At 39.5% G+C, this 19,829-nt stretch overlaps 2 protein-coding genes across 4 annotated transcripts in view; one reads left to right on the top strand and one right to left on the bottom strand.

Annotated features, from left to right (window-relative positions):
- The window catches only part of Pdgfd (platelet derived growth factor D), a 243,813-nt gene that overhangs the window by 119,232 nt on the left and 104,752 nt on the right, over window positions 1-19,829 (bottom strand). The window lies entirely within an intron of this gene.
- Window positions 1,879-3,105, top strand: Ddi1 (DDI proteasomal shuttling factor 1). The gene has a single exon (XM_021172111.3). The coding sequence runs from the start codon at window positions 1,879-1,881 to the stop codon at window positions 3,103-3,105; it is 1,227 nt and encodes a 408-aa protein (XP_021027770.1).

Raw genomic sequence — 19,829 nt, 5'->3', positions numbered from 1 at the left:
ATGATCAAAATGATATTGAATGGTTATGTTCAAATGTCTCTTCAAATCTCTGTAAGTAGTAAAAGTTGCTCTAAATAATATTTTTTACCTGAAAAGAAATTATTTTTCCCCTAAAATTTTGTATATTTCTCCATATTAAAAAGTCCTGTAAATCAGAGCATCCTCCTCCTCCTGATCTGTTTCTCCACTGTGTGTACACACATCCCCACCTGTACATAACCACCACTGTCTGTACACACATGCCCCCCACCCCCAAACCCCCACCCCTGCCTCACTAAACCTGTCTCTTTCAGAAAGCTTTTCCTACTCAACAGACTTCACCATTTTCCATGTCTGTTCTCCTACTAGTGATTTCTTTCAGGCTGTTCAGAATTTTACTATGGTTTCTTCTTCATATTTAACATCTGCAGTTTGTGTTTAATGCATGTGTCTCTTTTTTAGATTCTAAGTTCCTATAAGAACACAGCATGAATTTCATATCATTTATGACTATATCCCCAGAACTCAATTAAGGCTTCCTGTTATGCAATCAGTCAACATTCATAATATAAGGATATAGAGTATGGCCACATTGAGATAATTAGAACATGAAGTGATATAGTCTTTCATCTGGGACAAACACAACAGAAATAGAAATAAAATAATACTTTTTAGGCTGATGCATGAGCCTCTGCCGGATGGGGCACAGCTGAAAGTCCCTAAATACCAGATAAGGTCCAAGTACAGAACTGTGACTACTTTTTGATTCATAGGTAGACATTTGTCTGCAGATTTTCTACTCTGAGGTAGGTGCTTGTTTGGGTAGTGAGGGTAACTGTGCCCCAGGGTCAGAGAGAGACATATTTAGCTTCTGAGTTGCCATGTACTTTGAACTGCTTTCCTCAGAGGTTACTTTCACTCATGTGGTGATGGTAACAGCCTCTTCTTACCCAGTGTCCATGGGTTGTTTTAGAGACCGTTTTTCTACTGAACCTTTGTCTTCAACATGACCCACATCAAGTAGTGTCCATCCAATTGAGATCCTCTCTCTTCCTCACTACTCAGTCCTGTGTTTTCTAGGCTTCACCAATATCTCCCTCTCGGCTTCCTGAGATGCTTTCTGGCTGCCCATATTCTTCCTATGCTGCAGATCCCTCTACTTGTCAATGAAAACAACAGCAATCATCATATGTCTCAAGGCTCTTTTATTCCTTTCCATCTTCTTCCTACCCCAACTTCCTGTTCTTCTTCCTCTTTCTCTCCTGCCTTTCATTTTGTCTGAAATGGCTAACCTATTCTCACCCCCCAAAAATGTCCTCCTTCTACATTCTGCTTGTAATTTATTTAGTGCCCACAACCTCTGTGGTGTTTATTGGCAGTGCTGAACAATTATCCTTACCCAAACTGATTTACCTGTCTATCTTCAAGGGCAGGGACCTATGTGTCCTACTAAGGATGCAGCATGGCCCTTGAACTGTCAAAGTTACACTCTCACTTTTCAGAGATATGAAAAAGTATGTAGAATACAGGCCAACAGTGAACAGACTAGATATTAACATGTTTAGAAGAAAAATGAGATGTTCTGCATAGACTGTACTAAGTAAGTTTTGAAGAGCCAGCCTTGGAATCCACTGGCTTTGAGCAACTATTTCTATGGAAACAGACATTCTAAGTTCCAAGCAACACATACACATATGAACTTGCTACCTTAAGGCTCCATGGGGCATCAGCTGGCTCTGGGGTTAGGAGGCAGCCCCCACTCTGTCTTGCCTTTCTGAAAGCTGAATGAGTTTCACACAAAGGTGTGAGGGGCAGGCCAAACATCCACCCAAACCAGCACCAATCAGCCAGTGATCCACCAGATGTTTTCTGCCAATGTGGCCTCCCTGAGGACAAACCATGCTGATCACTGTGTATTGTGTGCGTAGGGACCTCACAGAGGTAACCTTTTCCCTCCAGGTCAACCCTGACTTTGAACTCTCAAACTTCCGAGTCCTCTGTGAGCTTGAATCTGGTGTGCCTGCTGAGGAGGCCCAGATCGTTTACATGGAACAGCTCCTCACAGATGACCATTGCTCCCTGGGATCCTATGGACTCAAAGATGGTGACATGGTTGTACTACTTCAGAAGGATAATGTTGGACTTCGGACTCCAGGAAGGACTCCAAACCATCCTCGAGCAGATTTCACTGGGTCTGGGTCGGCCGTGCCTGGAACATCAAGTTCCCGACACCCGCATCAGAATCAACACCATTATCACCATCATCAACATATACCATCAACACAGCAAGCCCATGGATTGGCCTCTGGAGAGAATATGGCCTTTGCTCAGGAACTCAACAGCCCTGCCCTGATTCGAAGCATGCTGCTTTCCAACCCCCATGATCTGTCCCTGTTGAAGGAACGGAATCCTGCTTTGGCTGAAGCTCTGCTTAGTGGAAACCTTGAGACATTTTCTCAGGTCCTGATGGAGCAGCAGAGAGAAAGGGCCTTGAGAGAGCAAGAGATGTTTCGTCTTTACTCTACTAACCCATTTGATCAGGAAACTCAGGCTAGAATAGAAGAAGAAATTCGACAACAGAATATTGAAGAAAATATGAACATAGCTATGGAAGAGGCTCCGGAGAGTTTTGGACAAGTCGCTATGCTCTATATTAACTGCAAAGTGAATGGGCATCCTTTAAAGGCTTTTGTTGACTCTGGTGCCCAGATGACTATCATGAGCCAAGCTTGTGCTGAGAGATGTAATATAATGAGACTGGTAGACCGACGGTGGGCTGGGGTTGCTAAGGGAGTAGGCACACAGAGGATTATGGGCCGCGTTCATTTGGCTCAGATTCAGATTGAAGGTGATTTCTTACAGTGCTCTTTCTCTATACTTGAAGAGCAGCCCATGGATATCCTTCTAGGGCTTGATATGCTCAGGAGGCACCAGTGTTCCATCGACCTAAAGAGAAATGTGCTGGTGATTGGCACTACCGGCTCACAGACGCACTTCCTTCCTGAAGGAGAGTTGCCCTTGTGTGCTAAACTGTTGAGTGGGACTGTACAAGAAGAGTCTTCAGACAGGGAAGTAGGAGGTAATGTTAAACATCCTGTCAAGGGTCCTGGACGTAAAAAGCATTGAAGGAGGTCATACGTAAGCCACTGCCACAAGGAAACAAGCCTCAGGCTTCAGGAAATTATAAGACATGAGCTCATTGGCAAAGTCATCATTAAAAACAATTTAGCAACCAACCCTGGCCTTGTGACTGAGTTCACAGATGGGTGATTATGTAAGACATCAGTGATTCATCAAAGTATGTATGTGGGCCCATTTCTTCACCCAGGGGACAGTGTGGAACTTCAAGTTGGCTTCCCAACAATCTAGGAGAAAGAAAACAAGTCTACCCTGTCAGATTATAGGGTGGCATGTCCAAGCCAAGGTCTATTTATTTTACCCAAGTCCCTAGAAAAGAAGCCATTCTTTAAGACTAAAAAGACATGTAAACAAAATGTTTTCACATAAGCAATAGCAAGGTTTTATATTATGCCCCGAACCTCGTGTTTGTCTATGTGTGTGTCTCTCCCCCAACACAGGGCAGAGATTAAGAAATTTGGATAACTTTCTTAATCTCTTTCCACCTTAGCTTTTGAGACAAGTTCTCTCACAGAACCTAGAATCTGCCCAGTGTTGCTATAGTATAGTTATCTACCAACTTAATCCGTCTTTCTCACATGGGTGATAGAGATGAAACCTAGGTCCTTGTGTTCCTGCAAAAGGCATTTTACTAATTGAGTCATATCATCAGAATCCCCTGTAACCCCTCTTTTAGAGACCGGGTCTCATGCTTCTCAACCTGGCGTCAGACTTGAGTTATGGCTAAAGATGTCCTTGTATTTCTGGTTCTGCTGCTTCCACGTAAGGAGGGAGTGCTAGGAGTACAAGCAGGGCCATCACACCAATTTGGTGGTGCTTGACAGCAAACATAGGCCTTTGTGTATGGTAGACAAGCATTCCACCAAACAAGTTATACCCTAGCTCAAATTACTTTCATACTCAAAGATCTGTCTGTTTTCACACTGTTTTTTTTTAGGGAGGGTGTGAGCAATGCTGCAGAGTCTACTTCCTTCTTGGGCTCACTACTACTCCTAAATGCCTGTTTTGGGTAGGTAGCATGTTTATCAGTGTTATACTACTTCACATTTTATCTATCCCTAGATTCCCATAAGGTCCTGCTTATAAAGTCTGCCTCCACACTTTGATATTCCTAGCATATTCTTCTCCATATTTTTAAAGAAAATACAATTGTAAGACAAACAATGACCTGGATTTTTCATCTTAATTCTAGAAGTTCTTGGTCTGTATGGTGATGGGCTTGGAAGATGAGTGTGAGCCATAGTTCAGGTCTCTGATATCTATTTCAAGATTTCAGTTAGGCCATCTTGAATATATGTGCTGAGGCCTTTCAGATCTTGACTCATCTGAGAAAGCTCACTTTCAGATTAATGCTGGAAAGTAGAATCCCTTTGACTTAGTTCTAGCCTAAAATACCTAGAATAACACTTCAGCTTCCAGAGGCTGTCAGAAGCAAGGGACAGTGTGTGTGATTAAGAGGGATATTAGAGGGCTGCAGAGAAAAATCTGTGGTCAGAGTGCTCTTTGTTCTTCCAGGTGATCCAGCTCAGTTCCCACAGCCAGTGGAAGGTGGTTCACAACTAACTGCAACTCCAGCTCCTAGGGACCCAGTGCTCCCTTCTGTACTCTGCATAGACTCACCCACACACACTTAGATTCACACAGAGACACATGTTGATAAACAGTATTTTTATAATTAAAAATATTGGTATTATATAAACCATTCAAAGCCTAGAAATGATGCCCTGAGCTTACCTCACTGTCACTTAGACAAATAACCTACTTTAGGGTTACACTTATCCTCATTGAATTGCTTTATAGGCAGGGCTGCCTTACAGCCAGAACCAAAGATCTGAAGACTTCTTAATAGTTATAAGAAAAAAAAAACTTCCCTAATAATCACATTTCACTTTCTTTGGTTTGACTCTTGGGGATACTGATATTTTCTTTCTAAACACAAACTTACCTCCAGTGTTCTCAAGCCCACTTTTCTAACATTTCCTGCATCTGTGTCAAGTGTTATACAGCAGAACTGTTAAAAGTTCCATGGACAGATGTCCTTTTGGTATTTGCTCCTAATAAGTACTCAACACAAACTGCAATTACAAATAGAAGACAATTAGGTCCAAAGAGATGACTCAGTGTTTAAAGGTGCTTACCACCAAGTCTAGCTTCTTGAATTACATTCTTGGGAACTACATGGTAGGACATACCTCACCTCTATAGCTTGTGATCTGAAATCCTCACCTGAGCTCTGGTATGAACCATCCCTACCAGGAGGTTATTTAAAAAAAATGGTAAGGAAAAATAAGTAATAAATAAATAAGATGAAATTTATAAATAAGCAATACACATATAGAAAACATGGATTCCCTTAGTGAGTAAAAAAATTGAATATCCATATCATATCATTTACAGACTCAATCTTAAGGTCACTTTTGTCAAATATACTAAATTTACAATGCCACATGGAATCAATTTTAATATCAAATGACTTATCTAGTATATAAAAGTCATTCCAAAAAAATTACAGAATCTTTAAGGTAAAAGGCAGCTTACATTCCAATGAGGCTTCACTCACTCTCTCCTCAAGATGCATCCATCCAGGGCAATTATTGATCCAAAATATTTGTTTCATAGTTTTCAATAAATTGGTCCCCATGTTTCTTCTGCTAAGAATACATTGAAGCTTTCCAGCATGAGGCAATCTTATATATGAAATCAGTGATTTTCTAATTAGTATTCTTTACCAATTTTAACAGACTTTTGAAGTGTTTGTCACAAGGCAAATTTGCATGCTTCTAAAATTTTTCATACTTCTTTGGATATGGTCCAAGTTTTTAAAATACAATTTAAATAAGCGGGTAAATTAAAATAGTTTTGTTGAACTGATAGAAATGACCTAAAAAATAGTCCATACAGTTAATTAATCAGCAGATAATTTTCATGATTGATTTTTTTGTGATTTCATGTTATCTTAGAAATTTGAAAGTATTTGAAAACTTGGTCCTGGGATTTAAAATCATTATATAATCCTGTATAACATATGAAAGTGCCACAGTTAATTAAACTTAAATGCACACACTTATAGAAAAATGCAAAACTTAAATGCACACACTTATCAAAAAATGCAAGATTTTTTTTTTTTAGAATACAATCAATGAATACAATCAATGAATACATATCATGCATGTCCTTTTGGATCTGGGTTACCTCACTCAGGATTATATTTTCTAGTACATTCCATTTGTCTGTAAAATTCATGATGTCCTTGATTTTAATAGCTGAATAGTATTCCATTGTATAAATGAATCACAGAAAAGGAAATATTTTTAAATGCTGGTCTTTGTATATTTGAATGCTTTGAAAATTTCTGTTTGAAATTCTCTACTCACAAGGTAAGGTTCCTGATAGTTATTTTGGTATTTTAGACTGAGGATTAATAATCAGAACATTATGCAAAATACCTTGTGTAGGCCCAAATAAGGGTGCTTCAATCCCACTTAGAAAGGGGAAGAAAATAATCACAGGAGATGGAGGAGGAAGGTATCTACATGAGGGGAGGGGAACAGGATCAGGTATGGGGGAAAGTGGACAGGAAAGACGCCTAGAGGGCCTGGAGAATGAATGCAAAAAAGCAGCCTCTGGGGGTAGGAGGTGGGAGGACCCTCTAGAAAGTACCAGAGACCCAGGAGTGAGAGACTCTCAGGACTTAATAAGGGTGACATTAGCCAAAATGTTCAACATTAGGGAGGGGGGAACTCTAAGAGTCCACTTCCAGTAGGTAGACAGGGCCTCAAGTAGAGGGACTGAGTTACTAATCCACAGTTAAAATTTCTGACCCAGAATTGTTCCTGTCTAAAAAAACTTCAGGGACAAAAATGGAAAAGAGACACAAGCTTGTTGGATGTCCAATGACTGGAACAACTTCAGATCCATCTCATAGGGGTGGGTGTGTGCACCAAGCCTTGACACTATTCCTGATGCGCTGGTGAGCTTACAGATGGGAACCTGACATGGCTGTTCTCAGAGAGGCCCTACCAGCAGCTGACGGAGACAGAAGCAACTACTTACACTCAGCCATTGAACCTAATGCAGGGACACCTATTGTTGAATTAGGGGAAGGATCAAAGAAGCTGAAAGGGACAGCAACCCCATAGGAAGATCAGCAGTCTCAACTAACCTGGACCCTAGGGAACTTTCAGAGACTGACCACCAACCAGCAGCATATATGGGCTAGTCCAAGAGTACCACCCCCCTCATGCCAGACATATATAGCAGGGGACTGCCTGGTTTAACCTCAGTGTGAGAAGAGACACCTTATCCTCAAGAGACCTGAGGCCCCAGGGAAGGGGGAGTGCTGGTAGGGGGAGCACCCTTTTGGAAACAAGCAGGAGGAGGAATAGGATTAGGAACTGTGAAAAGGGGGACTGGGAGGGGGTAATGTCTGCAATGTAAATAAATAAAATAATTAAAATATTTCATTTTGCAGCATCCTCAAGCTTACATTATAACTGTTTCATATAATCATGTACGCTCACACGCTCACACACACACATACACACACATATGTCTTCACACATTTATTGAACTGAAATAAAAAAAAAGCACTTCTTAGAAAGAGTTCCCAAACTTATTCTTTCCTAGTCTACTACGTGTAAAAATTATATTTTATAATTTTTATTAGATATTTTCTTCATTTACATTTCAAACGCTATCCCCAAAGCCTTCTGTACCTTCCCCAGCCCTGCTCCCCAACCCATCCACTCCCTTTTCCTGGCCCTGGCTTTCCTCTGTGCTGGGGCATTTGATCTTCACAAGAACAAGGGCCTCTTCCCATTGATGGCCCACTAGGCCATTGTCCTCTACACATGCAACTAGAGACACAGTTCTGTGGGGTAGTGGTTAGTTCATCTTGTTGTTCCTCCTATTGGGTTTAGCTCCTTGGGTACGTTCTCTAGATCCTTCATTAGGGGCTCTGTGTTCCATCCAATAGATGAATGTGAGCATCCACTTCTGTATTTGCCAGGCACTGGCAAGTCTCACAAGAGAGATCTATATCAGGGTTCTGTCAGCAAAATCTTGCTGGCATATGCAATAGTGTCTGGGTTTGGTGGTTATATATGGGATGGATCCCTGGGTAGGGCAGTATCTAGATGTTTCTTCCTTCTGCCTCAGCTCGGAACTTTGTCTCTGTAACTCCTTCCATGGGTATTTTGCTCCCATTTTTAAGAAGGAGCAAAGTATCCACACTTTGGTCTTCCTTCTTCTTGAGTTTCATGTGTTTTGCAAATTGAATCTTGGATATTCTAAATTTCTGGGCTAATATCCACTTATCAGTGAGTACATATCATGTGAGTTCTTTTGTGATTGGGTTACCTCACTCAGGATGATGCCCTCCAGGTCCATCCATTTGCCTAGGAATTTCATAAATTCATTCTTTTTAATAGCTGAGTAGTACTCCATTGTGTAAATGTATCACATTTTCTGTATCCATTCCTCTGTTGAGGGGCATCTGGGTTCTTTCCAGCTTCTGGCTATTATAAATAAGGCTGCTATGAACATAGTGGAGCATGTGTCCTTCTTACCAGTTGGAACATCTTCTGGATATATGCCCAGGAGAGGTATTGCGGGATCCTCCAGAGGTACTATGTCCAATTTTCTGAGGAACCGCCAGACTGATTTCCAGAGTGGCTGTACAAGCTTGCAATCCCACCAACAATGGAGGAGTGTTCCTCTTTCTCCACATCCTTGCCAGCATCTGCTGTCACCTGAATTTTTGATCTTAGCCATTCTGACTGGTGTGAGGTGGAATCTCAGGGTTGTTTTGATTTGTATTTCCCTGATGATTAAGGATGCTGAACATTTTTCAGGTGCTTCTCAGCCATTTGGTATTCCTCAGGTGAGAATTCTTTGTTTAGCTCTGAGCCCCATTTTTAATGGGGTTATTTGATTTTCTGGAGTCCAGCTTCTTGAGTTCTTTGTATATATTGGATATTACTCCCTTATTGTATTAAGGATTGGTAAAGATCCTTTCCCAATCTGTTGGTGGCCTTTTTGCCTTATTGACAGTGTCTTTTGCCTTACAGAAGTTTTGCAATTTTATGAGGTCCCATTTGTCAATTCTTAATCTTACAGCTCAAGCCATTGCTATTCTGTTCAGGATTTTTTTCCCTGTACCCATATCTTTGAGGCTTTTCCCCACTTTCTCCTCTACAAGTTTCAGTATCTCTGGTTTTATGTAGAGTTCCTTGATCCTTTTACACTTAAGTGGATCAAGGAACTCCACATATTTTATTTTTTAACACATTTCAGATATGAAAGTGGACAATGCATTCTGCTCTACAAATTACAAAACCCTGACTGACCATTGTGTTGCCCAGTCAAATCTTTCTTATTTCCAATGCTGAATTATTTATTAATGTATTTTAAACCTGGAAACAAAAGATAGAAAGTAATAATAAAATGTCCTTTTATTCATTTAATTCAATAGATTTTCATTTTATTAAATGTTTTCTTATTAAGAGAACATTCCATCTGTTTTGAGTGCAATAATCTGCAAAGAATTCCCTAGTAGTAGGGTGTGATAGTGTATGCCTTTAATCCCAGCAACTGGCAGGAAGAGCAGGTGGATCTTTGTGAGTTCTGGACCAGACTGGTCAATGTTTGGATCTTCAGGACAGTCAGGACTATTTAAAGCAACTCGATTTAAAAAACAAAAAACCCAACAAAACAAAACAAAAATAATTCCTGAGTAAATGATTGGTAAACTAGGATTAACCCCAGGAGATTAGTTAGAAACTACCACAGTGTTACCTACAGCAATGGTCACAAAAGGTCATCAGAAAGCACTCAATAATCACCCCGCCCCACAGCTATTGGTAACTTACAGTTGATAGGAGAAGGGTATCCATTTTCCTTAAGAATATGACCACTGATAGTCCAACCAATGGGCCTATTTAAAAGCCCCACTAAAGCCTTTGTTTTGGTTTATGTCCACTTACATGCTCATTTTTTTTTTTTTATGGAAACAAATGTGATAAGTTTGTGTTTTAAGACTACAGCTAAGTTCACTGTAGTTAAATTTATGATTAAACTAGAAGACTGAGGAGAGTAAACAGAACACATAATATTATTTGTTCTTACAATAATCTGCTCATAATATTTTTCTAGTTTGTAGGGTGCCATGACCCTGAAGATAAACATGAATTAATGTTCTATGTTTAGACTCTTGACCACAGGGACTAAATTGCCTTTGTTAATAGAACACCATATTTATTTTTAATCAAATTATAGGAGAAACACTTGCTGATAGCAATAGTCCATGAAGAATTCCTGAATAAATGATCAGTGAGCTGGGAATCAATACCTGCGGTAATATCCTATCCTTCTTTATTTTCTCCCTGTCTCTCTGACTCTCTCTCTCTCTCTCTCTCTCTCTCTCTCTCTCTCTCTCTCTCTCTCTCTCTCTCTCTCTCTTTCTCAATGGGCATTATGTGTTTATATGGTATATGCATATGGGGATGCACTAGCCCATGCTAACACAGACAGCTTGGAAAAAGACATTATGTGGAGTTAGGAATTAGTTAGTTAGCTTGAAGTTAGGAGGTGACCATCAAGCCAGAGAGCCAGAGAGTTCCTCTTACCACAGGCCCAAGACAAACACACACACACACACACACACACACACACACACACACACACACGAACTGTCCTGTTCACCAAAGTGCTGGGAATTTTAAATCAAATTCACATGCTTGCACAGTACACATCTCCTGCTGAGTCATCTTCTCCCCAGGCCTAATTATTATTCTAGTATAACAACTGCTTAGGCAACTAAGTAAGGGGGGGAGATGCTACAGATGATGAGATGAAGAAGAAACAAAACAAAATCAATTAAAAACTCTCCTAAAAATCTGGGTTGACTTGGTTCAAATCAAACTTGCCTTTATTTTTTTTTAAATATTTTTTTTATTACGTATATTCCTCAATTACATTTCCAGTGCTATCCCAAAAGTCCCCCATACCCTCCCCCCACTTCCCTACCCACCCATTCCCATTTTTTTTTTTTTTTTTTTTTTGGCCCTGGCGTTCCCCTGTACTGGGACATATAAAGTTTGCATGTCCAATGGGCCTCTCTTTCCAGTGATGGCTGACTAGGCCATCTTCTGATATATATGCAGCTAGAGTCATATGTTGTTGCACCTACAGGGTATCAAACTTGCCTTTAAACCCCAGCTTTTTTCAATACCTAGGTCCATTTGTCAGAGCCTCAGCAGTTCTCAAAATCTTTCTAGAAGGAGAACAATAGAATATTGTTGTACCTTCCTTACCTTCTTCACAGGTCCCAAGTAATGAGGTGGGCACTCACAGGTCCACTCATAGGACACTCACACTTACAGTGTGCTCATGCTGAGTTTTCTCCCCACTCTATTCTTTCCCTTACTTCCTCCCCTTTTCACTCCCTTGCTATTAGTCATCTAGTTTTCTACTTTTAGAAGACATTTAATTCAAGTTTTTTTTCAAAACATTACTTTTACTTTGTGTGTGTGTGTGTGTGTGTGTGTGTGTGTGTGTGTGTGTGTGTGTGCAGGTGCCCACAGAAGCCAGAAGGGGGCATCAGACCCTTTAGATCTGAAGTTCCAGGCATTTGTAAGTGTCCTAAAATGGGTGATCTGAGCTCTGAATCTGATAGAGTAGTCAATTGGTAACCTCTTAGCCATTTCTCCAGCCCATAGTTTCTAATCAGTAGAGTTTAAGTACAGCATTATCAATATTTTCTTTTCTTTTTTTTTAAGATTTATTTATTATTATATCTGAGTACACTGTAGCTGTCTCCAGACATACCAGAAGAGGGCATCAGATCTCATTATGGATGGTTGTGAGCCACCATGTGGTTGCTGGGATTTGAACTCCGGACCTTTGGAAGAGCAGTCAGTGTTCTTAACCACTGAGCCAACTCACCAGCCCCTCAATATTTTCAAGATGACTTTCTTGTGTGTTTAAGTCTGTGGGTATGCTTTAGATGTGGGTAAAGTATATATTTTTCAACTGCTAATTGATATGTTGCTATTATATTCAAATAGAAATTTAGCCATTACTAACATAAATATACTCCATGGATATAATCACTGATCTGTCAGATTCTTGCCCTATAACTTGGTGACCAATCTGAAATTAAGCCAGATCTTTATAGCAAGAACCTCTTAACACAGAACAAATAATTGAGACTACATTAATTCACATGTTTTCCTCTTCAGTCTCCAGTTATATCTGTCAAAACAAATCAGTCCAAAAAAAAAAAAAAAAATCAATGTTTAAGACCCTGGCTAAGCACATATAAAATGTAATAGGCCAGGGAGAGGCTTAGAAAAGCAAAGTGCCATATAAACACATATAGAAGCCAATGCTGATTCATAAACATGAAACTAAATGAAACTGAACCCTACTTCTCATTTAGTCACTTTGCACAGCATGGCAGGATCTGCCCCACAGAACTGTAATGACTCTTTGCTGTATGCCAGTTATAACCTTAGAACTTAAATGTTCTCCATCAAGTGACTTAATTTCAGGGCTGAAACGGAAATTCTACCAATTCCCTAGAACTCGACTTCTTTCCATAGGCAATAATGTGGCCAAATCACTCCTAGGTAGGGTTATGTTTGTTTGTTTGTTTTTTCAAGGCAGGGTTTCTCTGTGTAGCCCTGGCTGTACTGGAACTCATTTTGTAGACTAGGCTGATCTGGAACTCAAAAATCTGCCTGCCTCTGCTTCCCAAGTGCTGGGATTAAAGGCGTGCACCACCACTACTGGGCAGGTAGGGTTATCTTGACAGAACTGGAACCAATACATTCTGAGTTAGCAATATTAATGATATTTGCATAACAAATATAACAATAATTAAATTCAAGAAAACATTATGTACATGCTCCAAGAATTTGTAAAGTTAGAGATGTAAAGTACTTCCTTTAAGGTTGAGAAGAGTGGACAATTAATGAATTTTTCTGACACTTTCTTGTTTCAGCCTCTTTGCTCAGACCTGGGAAATGAAGAAGAGTAAGAAGTAGCATTAAAAGCAAACTTTAAATTTTATGCTTGCAGGCATCCTGTAGTCTCTAAATAGAAAGAAACTGTAACAGGTTTGAGTAAGAAAGTTTCTGTGCTATTAATTCACACCCTAGTTTTAAAAGTAAAATATTCTATCTCATTCTGATTGAAGAAATAATGTAATTGAAATCAATCAATCAAATATTTCACGTATAGAGAAAGTTAATCATTTAGAAGTTCTATGAAAACATCATTATTAGAAATATAAAATAATTTAATGGAAGTACTCTAAAATAGTTTCAATCAAATTCATATTACAGCTGACTTTTCAAAAATCACTGAAAACTGGACATATTTATACAACCAGGAATTAGAAAAAGACAGGAGAAAATCAGGACAAGAGAAACTACAAACAGGTACAGCATTTAAAGGAGTCATAAGCTTGGAACAACCTAGATCCAACCAACATCAGTGAAATGACATCATTTTCCCCCTACCACTGATAGGGATGGAATTGGTCTCAAATATGGCAGATTTGGGGTTTGAAGGGAATATTTTTTTTAAAGGGCAGAAAATTTTGAAGTAGTGTGAATAGTGATGGAATCGTCATACTTACATAAAAATTGTCATGAGTGTAGGGAGGGCTTAGATGAAAAGAACGGGGAGGAATGAAATAGCAGAAAACAAAGAGATGCATAGGATCCTGACAGGTTGGCATGCAGATTTGCCGACTGGCTCCATGACTGGCTGAGGGCAAAGAAAATCAGGGAGGGCCCATGGTTCCATGGTCGGCTGTGCCTGTTGTTGCTTGGCAAAGGGAAGTTGTGACCAGACTAGCATGTTGTCATGGAAACAGAGGGAAAACAAGTCAGTTTATGACATTCAGTGTGCTATGCTATGTGGAGAAAGTGCAAGGACAGAGTAAGCCTTTCCCTTGTGATCAGAGTCATGGAAAGACAGCTCAGTTTCATAGAATTGAAGAGCAGCACACAAACAAACTGATGGCATCAATGGAACACCATAAACTTAGCAAAAAAAAAATATATATATATATATATTTGTTACCTACTTTGAAATTCACTGTTGAATAATTTGTTCCTACTGTAGCTCATCTAGAGTTTAAAATTAGATGACATGAAATAATTTTCACAAAAGTTTGAGGGAGCTAGTGGTATAGGCTTCTATCAGAAATAAGCACATAAATTTCAAGCAACAGATGGGAAGTTAGAGTAAAACAGATGAAATAGTCTCTTTTTACACAGTGCCAAATGTCATGACTTGGGCTTCAGAAGAGAATAGACAGTAAATGATCCAATTGATATTCCATAGCCATAGGAATTTATGTCCCCATATGGCAAGGCTGGTGCTGTCAAAGTCTCACCATACCACAATTCCTATGGCATTGCTGTGGAAAAATTTCATAGTACAAGAAATAAAACCATGGCTTATTTTCATAGCAAGTATTCAATTTATATTTCATGAAAACCACAAATATTTTCCCTACCATCTATCTGCTTCCACTGATTCACTTTAAATTACTTTTTGAATAATAAAAAAATCCCTCAGTAAAGACAGTGATAATATTCTTAATAAGTTTCCTCCCATGGGAGCTTCCAGGCATTTTTCAGGTTTGATACCAGGCTATCAGAGAACACTGGCAAATTTAAACTTCTCCTGCACTGTAGCTTTTGATAGTTTTCTGGCCACTAGCAATAAGGACAAACTGATGTCTGGGAGTATGTTCTGAGAATTGATTAAGGTGCCTTTGGTAGTGACACTGTGAAATGGGACAACGCAACACATCAGACTAACTGCAAGGTATTCTTTCAAAGTTGGCCAAATGAATACAGTACAGATCTAAAGATCTGCTATGGCTCCAATAGGCAGTGTGAGATCACCATTGTTACTTGTCTGTCAAAATGCAAATGCACCTCAGTATACATTTGGAGAGAACCATGTAAAATCTTATTGAGTATTTCTCTTATGGGCATGCTCTCAGCATATCTGCTTATAATTCAGTAGTTTTCTTTGATGCTCTGAAGGTCTCTGTCCTCAGTTGACTATGTTAAGTTGTAGGGTAACTTCCTGACGTAGAAGAATTTAAATAGTAATTTAATTCCAAATAAAAAAACATTAAGAACATTTAAATTTCCCAAGAATATTTAAAAGATTCTAGAAGCAAATAGGTAAATCTGAGTATTATAACTACAATGTTAAGCCTGCCTGTCATTCAGCTTTAATGTTGTCTTCTTCCAGGAATGACAAGTCAGTGCTCTGAACTCATTGCTGGGTGGCCCTCTAGTTCCCTGCATTCATTCTGTGACCACTTGTTCTTTTCAAGGAGTCTACATGTGGAAGGGTCTGAGTACACTCTTACCTAAATGGAAGGCTACAGGAAGCATGCTGAGAGAGGAGATGCAGGCACTTTACTTCATGGTATTCTAAGTCACTTCTCCTACAGACACACTAAGGGTTTCAAACCTCAGAAATGTTTGCAAATTATATATACAGCATGAGAGTACTTCAAGACATTACTCTGTATCACTCACTTCATGATCTCACAACTAGATACTGAGGGCAACACTATACATACTACCAAATGATAGAACACAAAAGCTAATGTCATCTTCCCTTGAAGCCTATTTTCAAAACAAAAGTTTCAAACAAAGATAGAACACAAGTTAGCAATACCATCTGCATTACTTAGCATTTACCATGTCTTTAAACATGATGCTTAACTTTATCTTTTAAAAAAGTTAATTTTTAAATTAATTTTTAAGTTAAAATTAATTAATTTTTAACTTAACTTTTTTAAAGTTAATTTTTAGCTTAGCTTTTAAAAGGTAAGTGGATTGGGGTGTGAGTATTCTAGAGAATGAACTAGAGGTAAGGGAGAGTAAGCAATGAGATAAAAGGGACCAAGACACCACATGAGGGTATGTCACAAAGGAGGGTGCACACATCATGTGCATTCCCCATGTCAGATTCAGATGTGAGGTCAGGATGGAGATGAGCACAGGTGAGAAAGGGAGCTGTTGGTAACTCTGAGAGTGGCTAAGCAGGGATGGTGGGCATAGAAGCCCCCGGCATGAAGGGGGCTGAGAAACTGGTGAGATTACAGAAAGAGGGAGAACAGTACCAATTTCCAGGAAGAGAGGCCTATGGAGGCAGAAAGGCTGCAACAGAGCAAGGGCATTTCTTTGCCAAAGAACATTTCTTTGGCTATGCTGGCTCCAGTGTGGCTCCATGTTAATGGCAATAATCAAGTAGGAGGAAGGAACTTTCATACAAGAGAGTCCTTACTTATAAGGGAGGAGCTTGGTGTGATTGTGACTCTGGGGTGCAAAGAGAGGCCATTTGGTCTGGAGAAGAGACTGTTTTCTCCCTCGCTCTTCACCGAGGAAGCAAGTAGTGGCTTCCAAGGAAGAAGGGAGGGCTGAATGACTGAGCATAATAAGAAGGTGTGAAGCATCCTTTAGAGGATAGGCAGGAAGCCAAGAGGAAAAGGTAATTAATTGGGTTTTACACCAATTCTGGGAAGTCATTTGTGATTCTTCCTTAAGATACAAAGAGAACCAACTATGCGGATGACATATTATATTGGTTCTGACATGGATTTTGTCACTAGCTGGACATGTGTTTTTTATTCAGTTCAGTAAACATCTGTATAGTTCAGCTTGCTTAAATCAAATGAGATAGCCACAGATTGAAACTGTGAGACACAGAGGAAGACAGCTTTCATTTGTCTCAGGACACTGAGATTTAGTTCTGTGGACTGGGGGTGTTCAACAATCTTTACTATATGGGAGATTCTGCAGGATAAGTAATTATGCCTTCTGAATCCCCAGCAGTACCCACTCCTATTGAGAAGGACAGAAGTGGTTGGTCAGGAAAAATGTCTCCCAGGTCTACTGAGTACATCCTGAGTGTCTATGTCAGAGAAGACCAGGTTATGGTGGGGAATAAATCAAGCATTCAATCTCAATTCTCCACTTTCTCCTGAGAAAAGGTTGTTATCCAGATAAAATACCAGAAATTGACTTTGCTCCTGCTGTTTCTTCAGGTCTTACAAGGTACTAATGAACAGTTAAATTCTCTGTAGATGACAGTGAAGAAAGGAAAGAGCCAGCACAGGGTGATCCAGAAGTGAAAAATGCAGCCATAAATTATCACAGAAGCCATTCTCATTAGTGATCATAATAGTGAAACCTATGCATTGCTGGAAATCACACCAACAGTAGCAGAGAGAGGTTGGATCTAGGAGTCATCATATGGCAGAGAACATCTCACTACCATGAAAGGAGAAAAAATAACTTTAACCAGATTGACTACAAGATTTCCAGCATGAACTGTGAATGAGTTGAAAGGGACAGGGCAATTATTAAAGGCAATGTATCAAAGTCTATTCAAATGTTCAGTAGGGTGCAGCACACATGATTGTTAGTGACTTTTCTAGTTGACACCTTCATTAATGGAGAAGTGTAAATTGAAGACTGGCCAGCAAATAGATTTTCAAAGATAATTCTGCCCTGGGAATTGCGCCATGTGAGAGCTTCTAACATCACAGTAATTATTTATGTTTAAATGAACACACAAGTCACTGGGAGAGTTCCAGATCCAGGTAAATGACTGGGTAGTGACATAAGAGACAAATGGACAGAACTCTAGGTGAAAATCTTTAGCGATAAAGGGTGATTCCTGGGTCATAAAAATGAAACAAAACAAAACAAAAATAAAAATTCTAGTCACTGCAAGTAGTTTTCTAAATATTTATTTTTAATTATGTACATATGTGTGTGTTGGAGGGAGGGAGTTCCACACACAAAAGCAGGAGCCGGCAGAGGCCAGAAGAGGTCATTAGATTTGAAGCTGGAGTCACTGGTGCTTGTAAGCTGCCCTATATGGGTGCTAGGGACTATACAAGAGCAGTATGTGCTGTTAAATGCTAAGGCATCCCTTCAGCACGTCAAATAGTTTTATCATTGACATTTACTACTTACAAAACACATGCTAGATATTAGAGCTACCGCTGTTTCAGATATAGTGACATATATAAAAACAAATATTGTCTAAATATAAAAATGGCCATCTGTTTTTTATAAATCTTTAAAAGTTCTTTTTCAAATATTTCTGATATATTTTTAAATTTATGCCAAATTTATACATCCTAAACTAACCAATCAATGGCACCCAAGAATGGGTTTTGATAGCTCTGACAGAAGATGGAGAGAAACAATATGTGACATACATCCACATGCATGCTCCCTATCTCATGTTGTGACATGTTCGGCATATACCAGCAAGAAGGTCATTGCATGTCCCCCAATCTTGCATCCTCAAAATTATAAGCTACATAAACTCAACCAATTTTCTTCAAAAACCTTAGTCTATAGCATTACTTTGCCAGCAACAGATAAATGCTGTATACAGATACCATGCGTATCAAAAATTTCCAAATAGATAGAGTACGAATAAATTAATTGAAATTATAACCTGGGAGCCAAATCAACTGTTTGGAAAACTATATATTACAGAAAGCACAGAGCAAAGAAAAGCACACATATTCACCAGCACAGACTATATAAACACATGCATAATTCAGTGAGATCCAACCAGATGTAATGCGGAGTCACAAAAGAGCACATGTTCATTGTAAAATTTGATGAGTCTATAAAGTAAATGGAAAGATTCCCCAAGCTCTGAGGCTTCCCAACTTCAGAACAGTCTTGGTTATGCTGCTTCTTTGCCACGTGATGAATATGAAAGAGATATCTAATTTAGCAAAATAGGGACCTTTTGAAGGTACACATTTAGGGAATTATAGAAAACGAAAAAGAGGAGGCATGACATTTTATTTTAAAAGATAAACTTGCTAACTGTTCACAGCAAGCAGGATTCTAAAAACATGGTCCATTCCCAGGAGCTGCAGAGGCAAACACTGGCAGAACCCAACACATCCTTGCTTCATAACTGATTTGGACTGTGGGACGTGATGCGGGCAGAGGAGGCAACTTTGGTTCTGCTGGGAAAATGAGCGTGCACCATTACGTGCTGTCTCTCCTTGCGGGGATGCTGATGTTCTCATCTGCACTCTACTACTTACCTTTACTGGACACCGTAAATCCTTGCTGCATCCTGTCCATTGCTGCTTAGTGAGGAAACAATCTGATTCTCACAAATTAGCTCGCCCCCTCTTCTCTCTCCTGCTTTCTTGCTCTTGCTCTGCTGTCTTGTCCCTCCCCCGCACCCCCTTCTCCCAAAATCTGACTACATATTCACCATATTCCTTCTCCACTTAATCTTTTTATAAAATGAGAAAGAGCAGTTCAGCATTAGCTGTAGTCAGGTGGGGTAGAAGGGTGAAGCCTGACACTCTTTAGATGGCAGACACTTGTGCAAACTGAAAGGCCAAAAAGAAGCCTCTAAATAAAGCTTGACAAGCAAGAGACTGAAGGATTGGGTAATGACAACATAAGGATCCCGAGGCAAGGTGGTGGGGCACCAGTGGGGTGATCTGTCTTACACAAAAGGCAGGGTGAATTTTAGGTAAGAGTCAGTGTTTCTGAGCCTGATCTCATTGTTTCTAAACCTAATTTGTTCCCTTTAAAGTAAGAACAACAGAATTTATCATTTAAAAATAGTTCAAACAATGGCATGTGGCATATGATTTTTTAATTTGTTTTTTA

Source organism: Mus caroli, unplaced genomic scaffold, assembly GCF_978045245.1.
Source record: "Mus caroli unplaced genomic scaffold, Mus_caroli_1 scaffold_11, whole genome shotgun sequence".
Taxonomy (NCBI): Eukaryota; Metazoa; Chordata; class Mammalia; order Rodentia; family Muridae; genus Mus; species Mus caroli.
Note: the sequence above shows the minus strand (reverse complement) of the source record. Positions and strands in the feature narration are given on the sequence as shown.

Excerpts from the sequence above, each read along its gene's own strand:
- Ddi1 (XM_021172111.3), top strand. The coding sequence starts at position 1,879 with ATGCTGATCACTGTGTATTGTGTGCGTAGGGACCTCACAGAGGTAACC.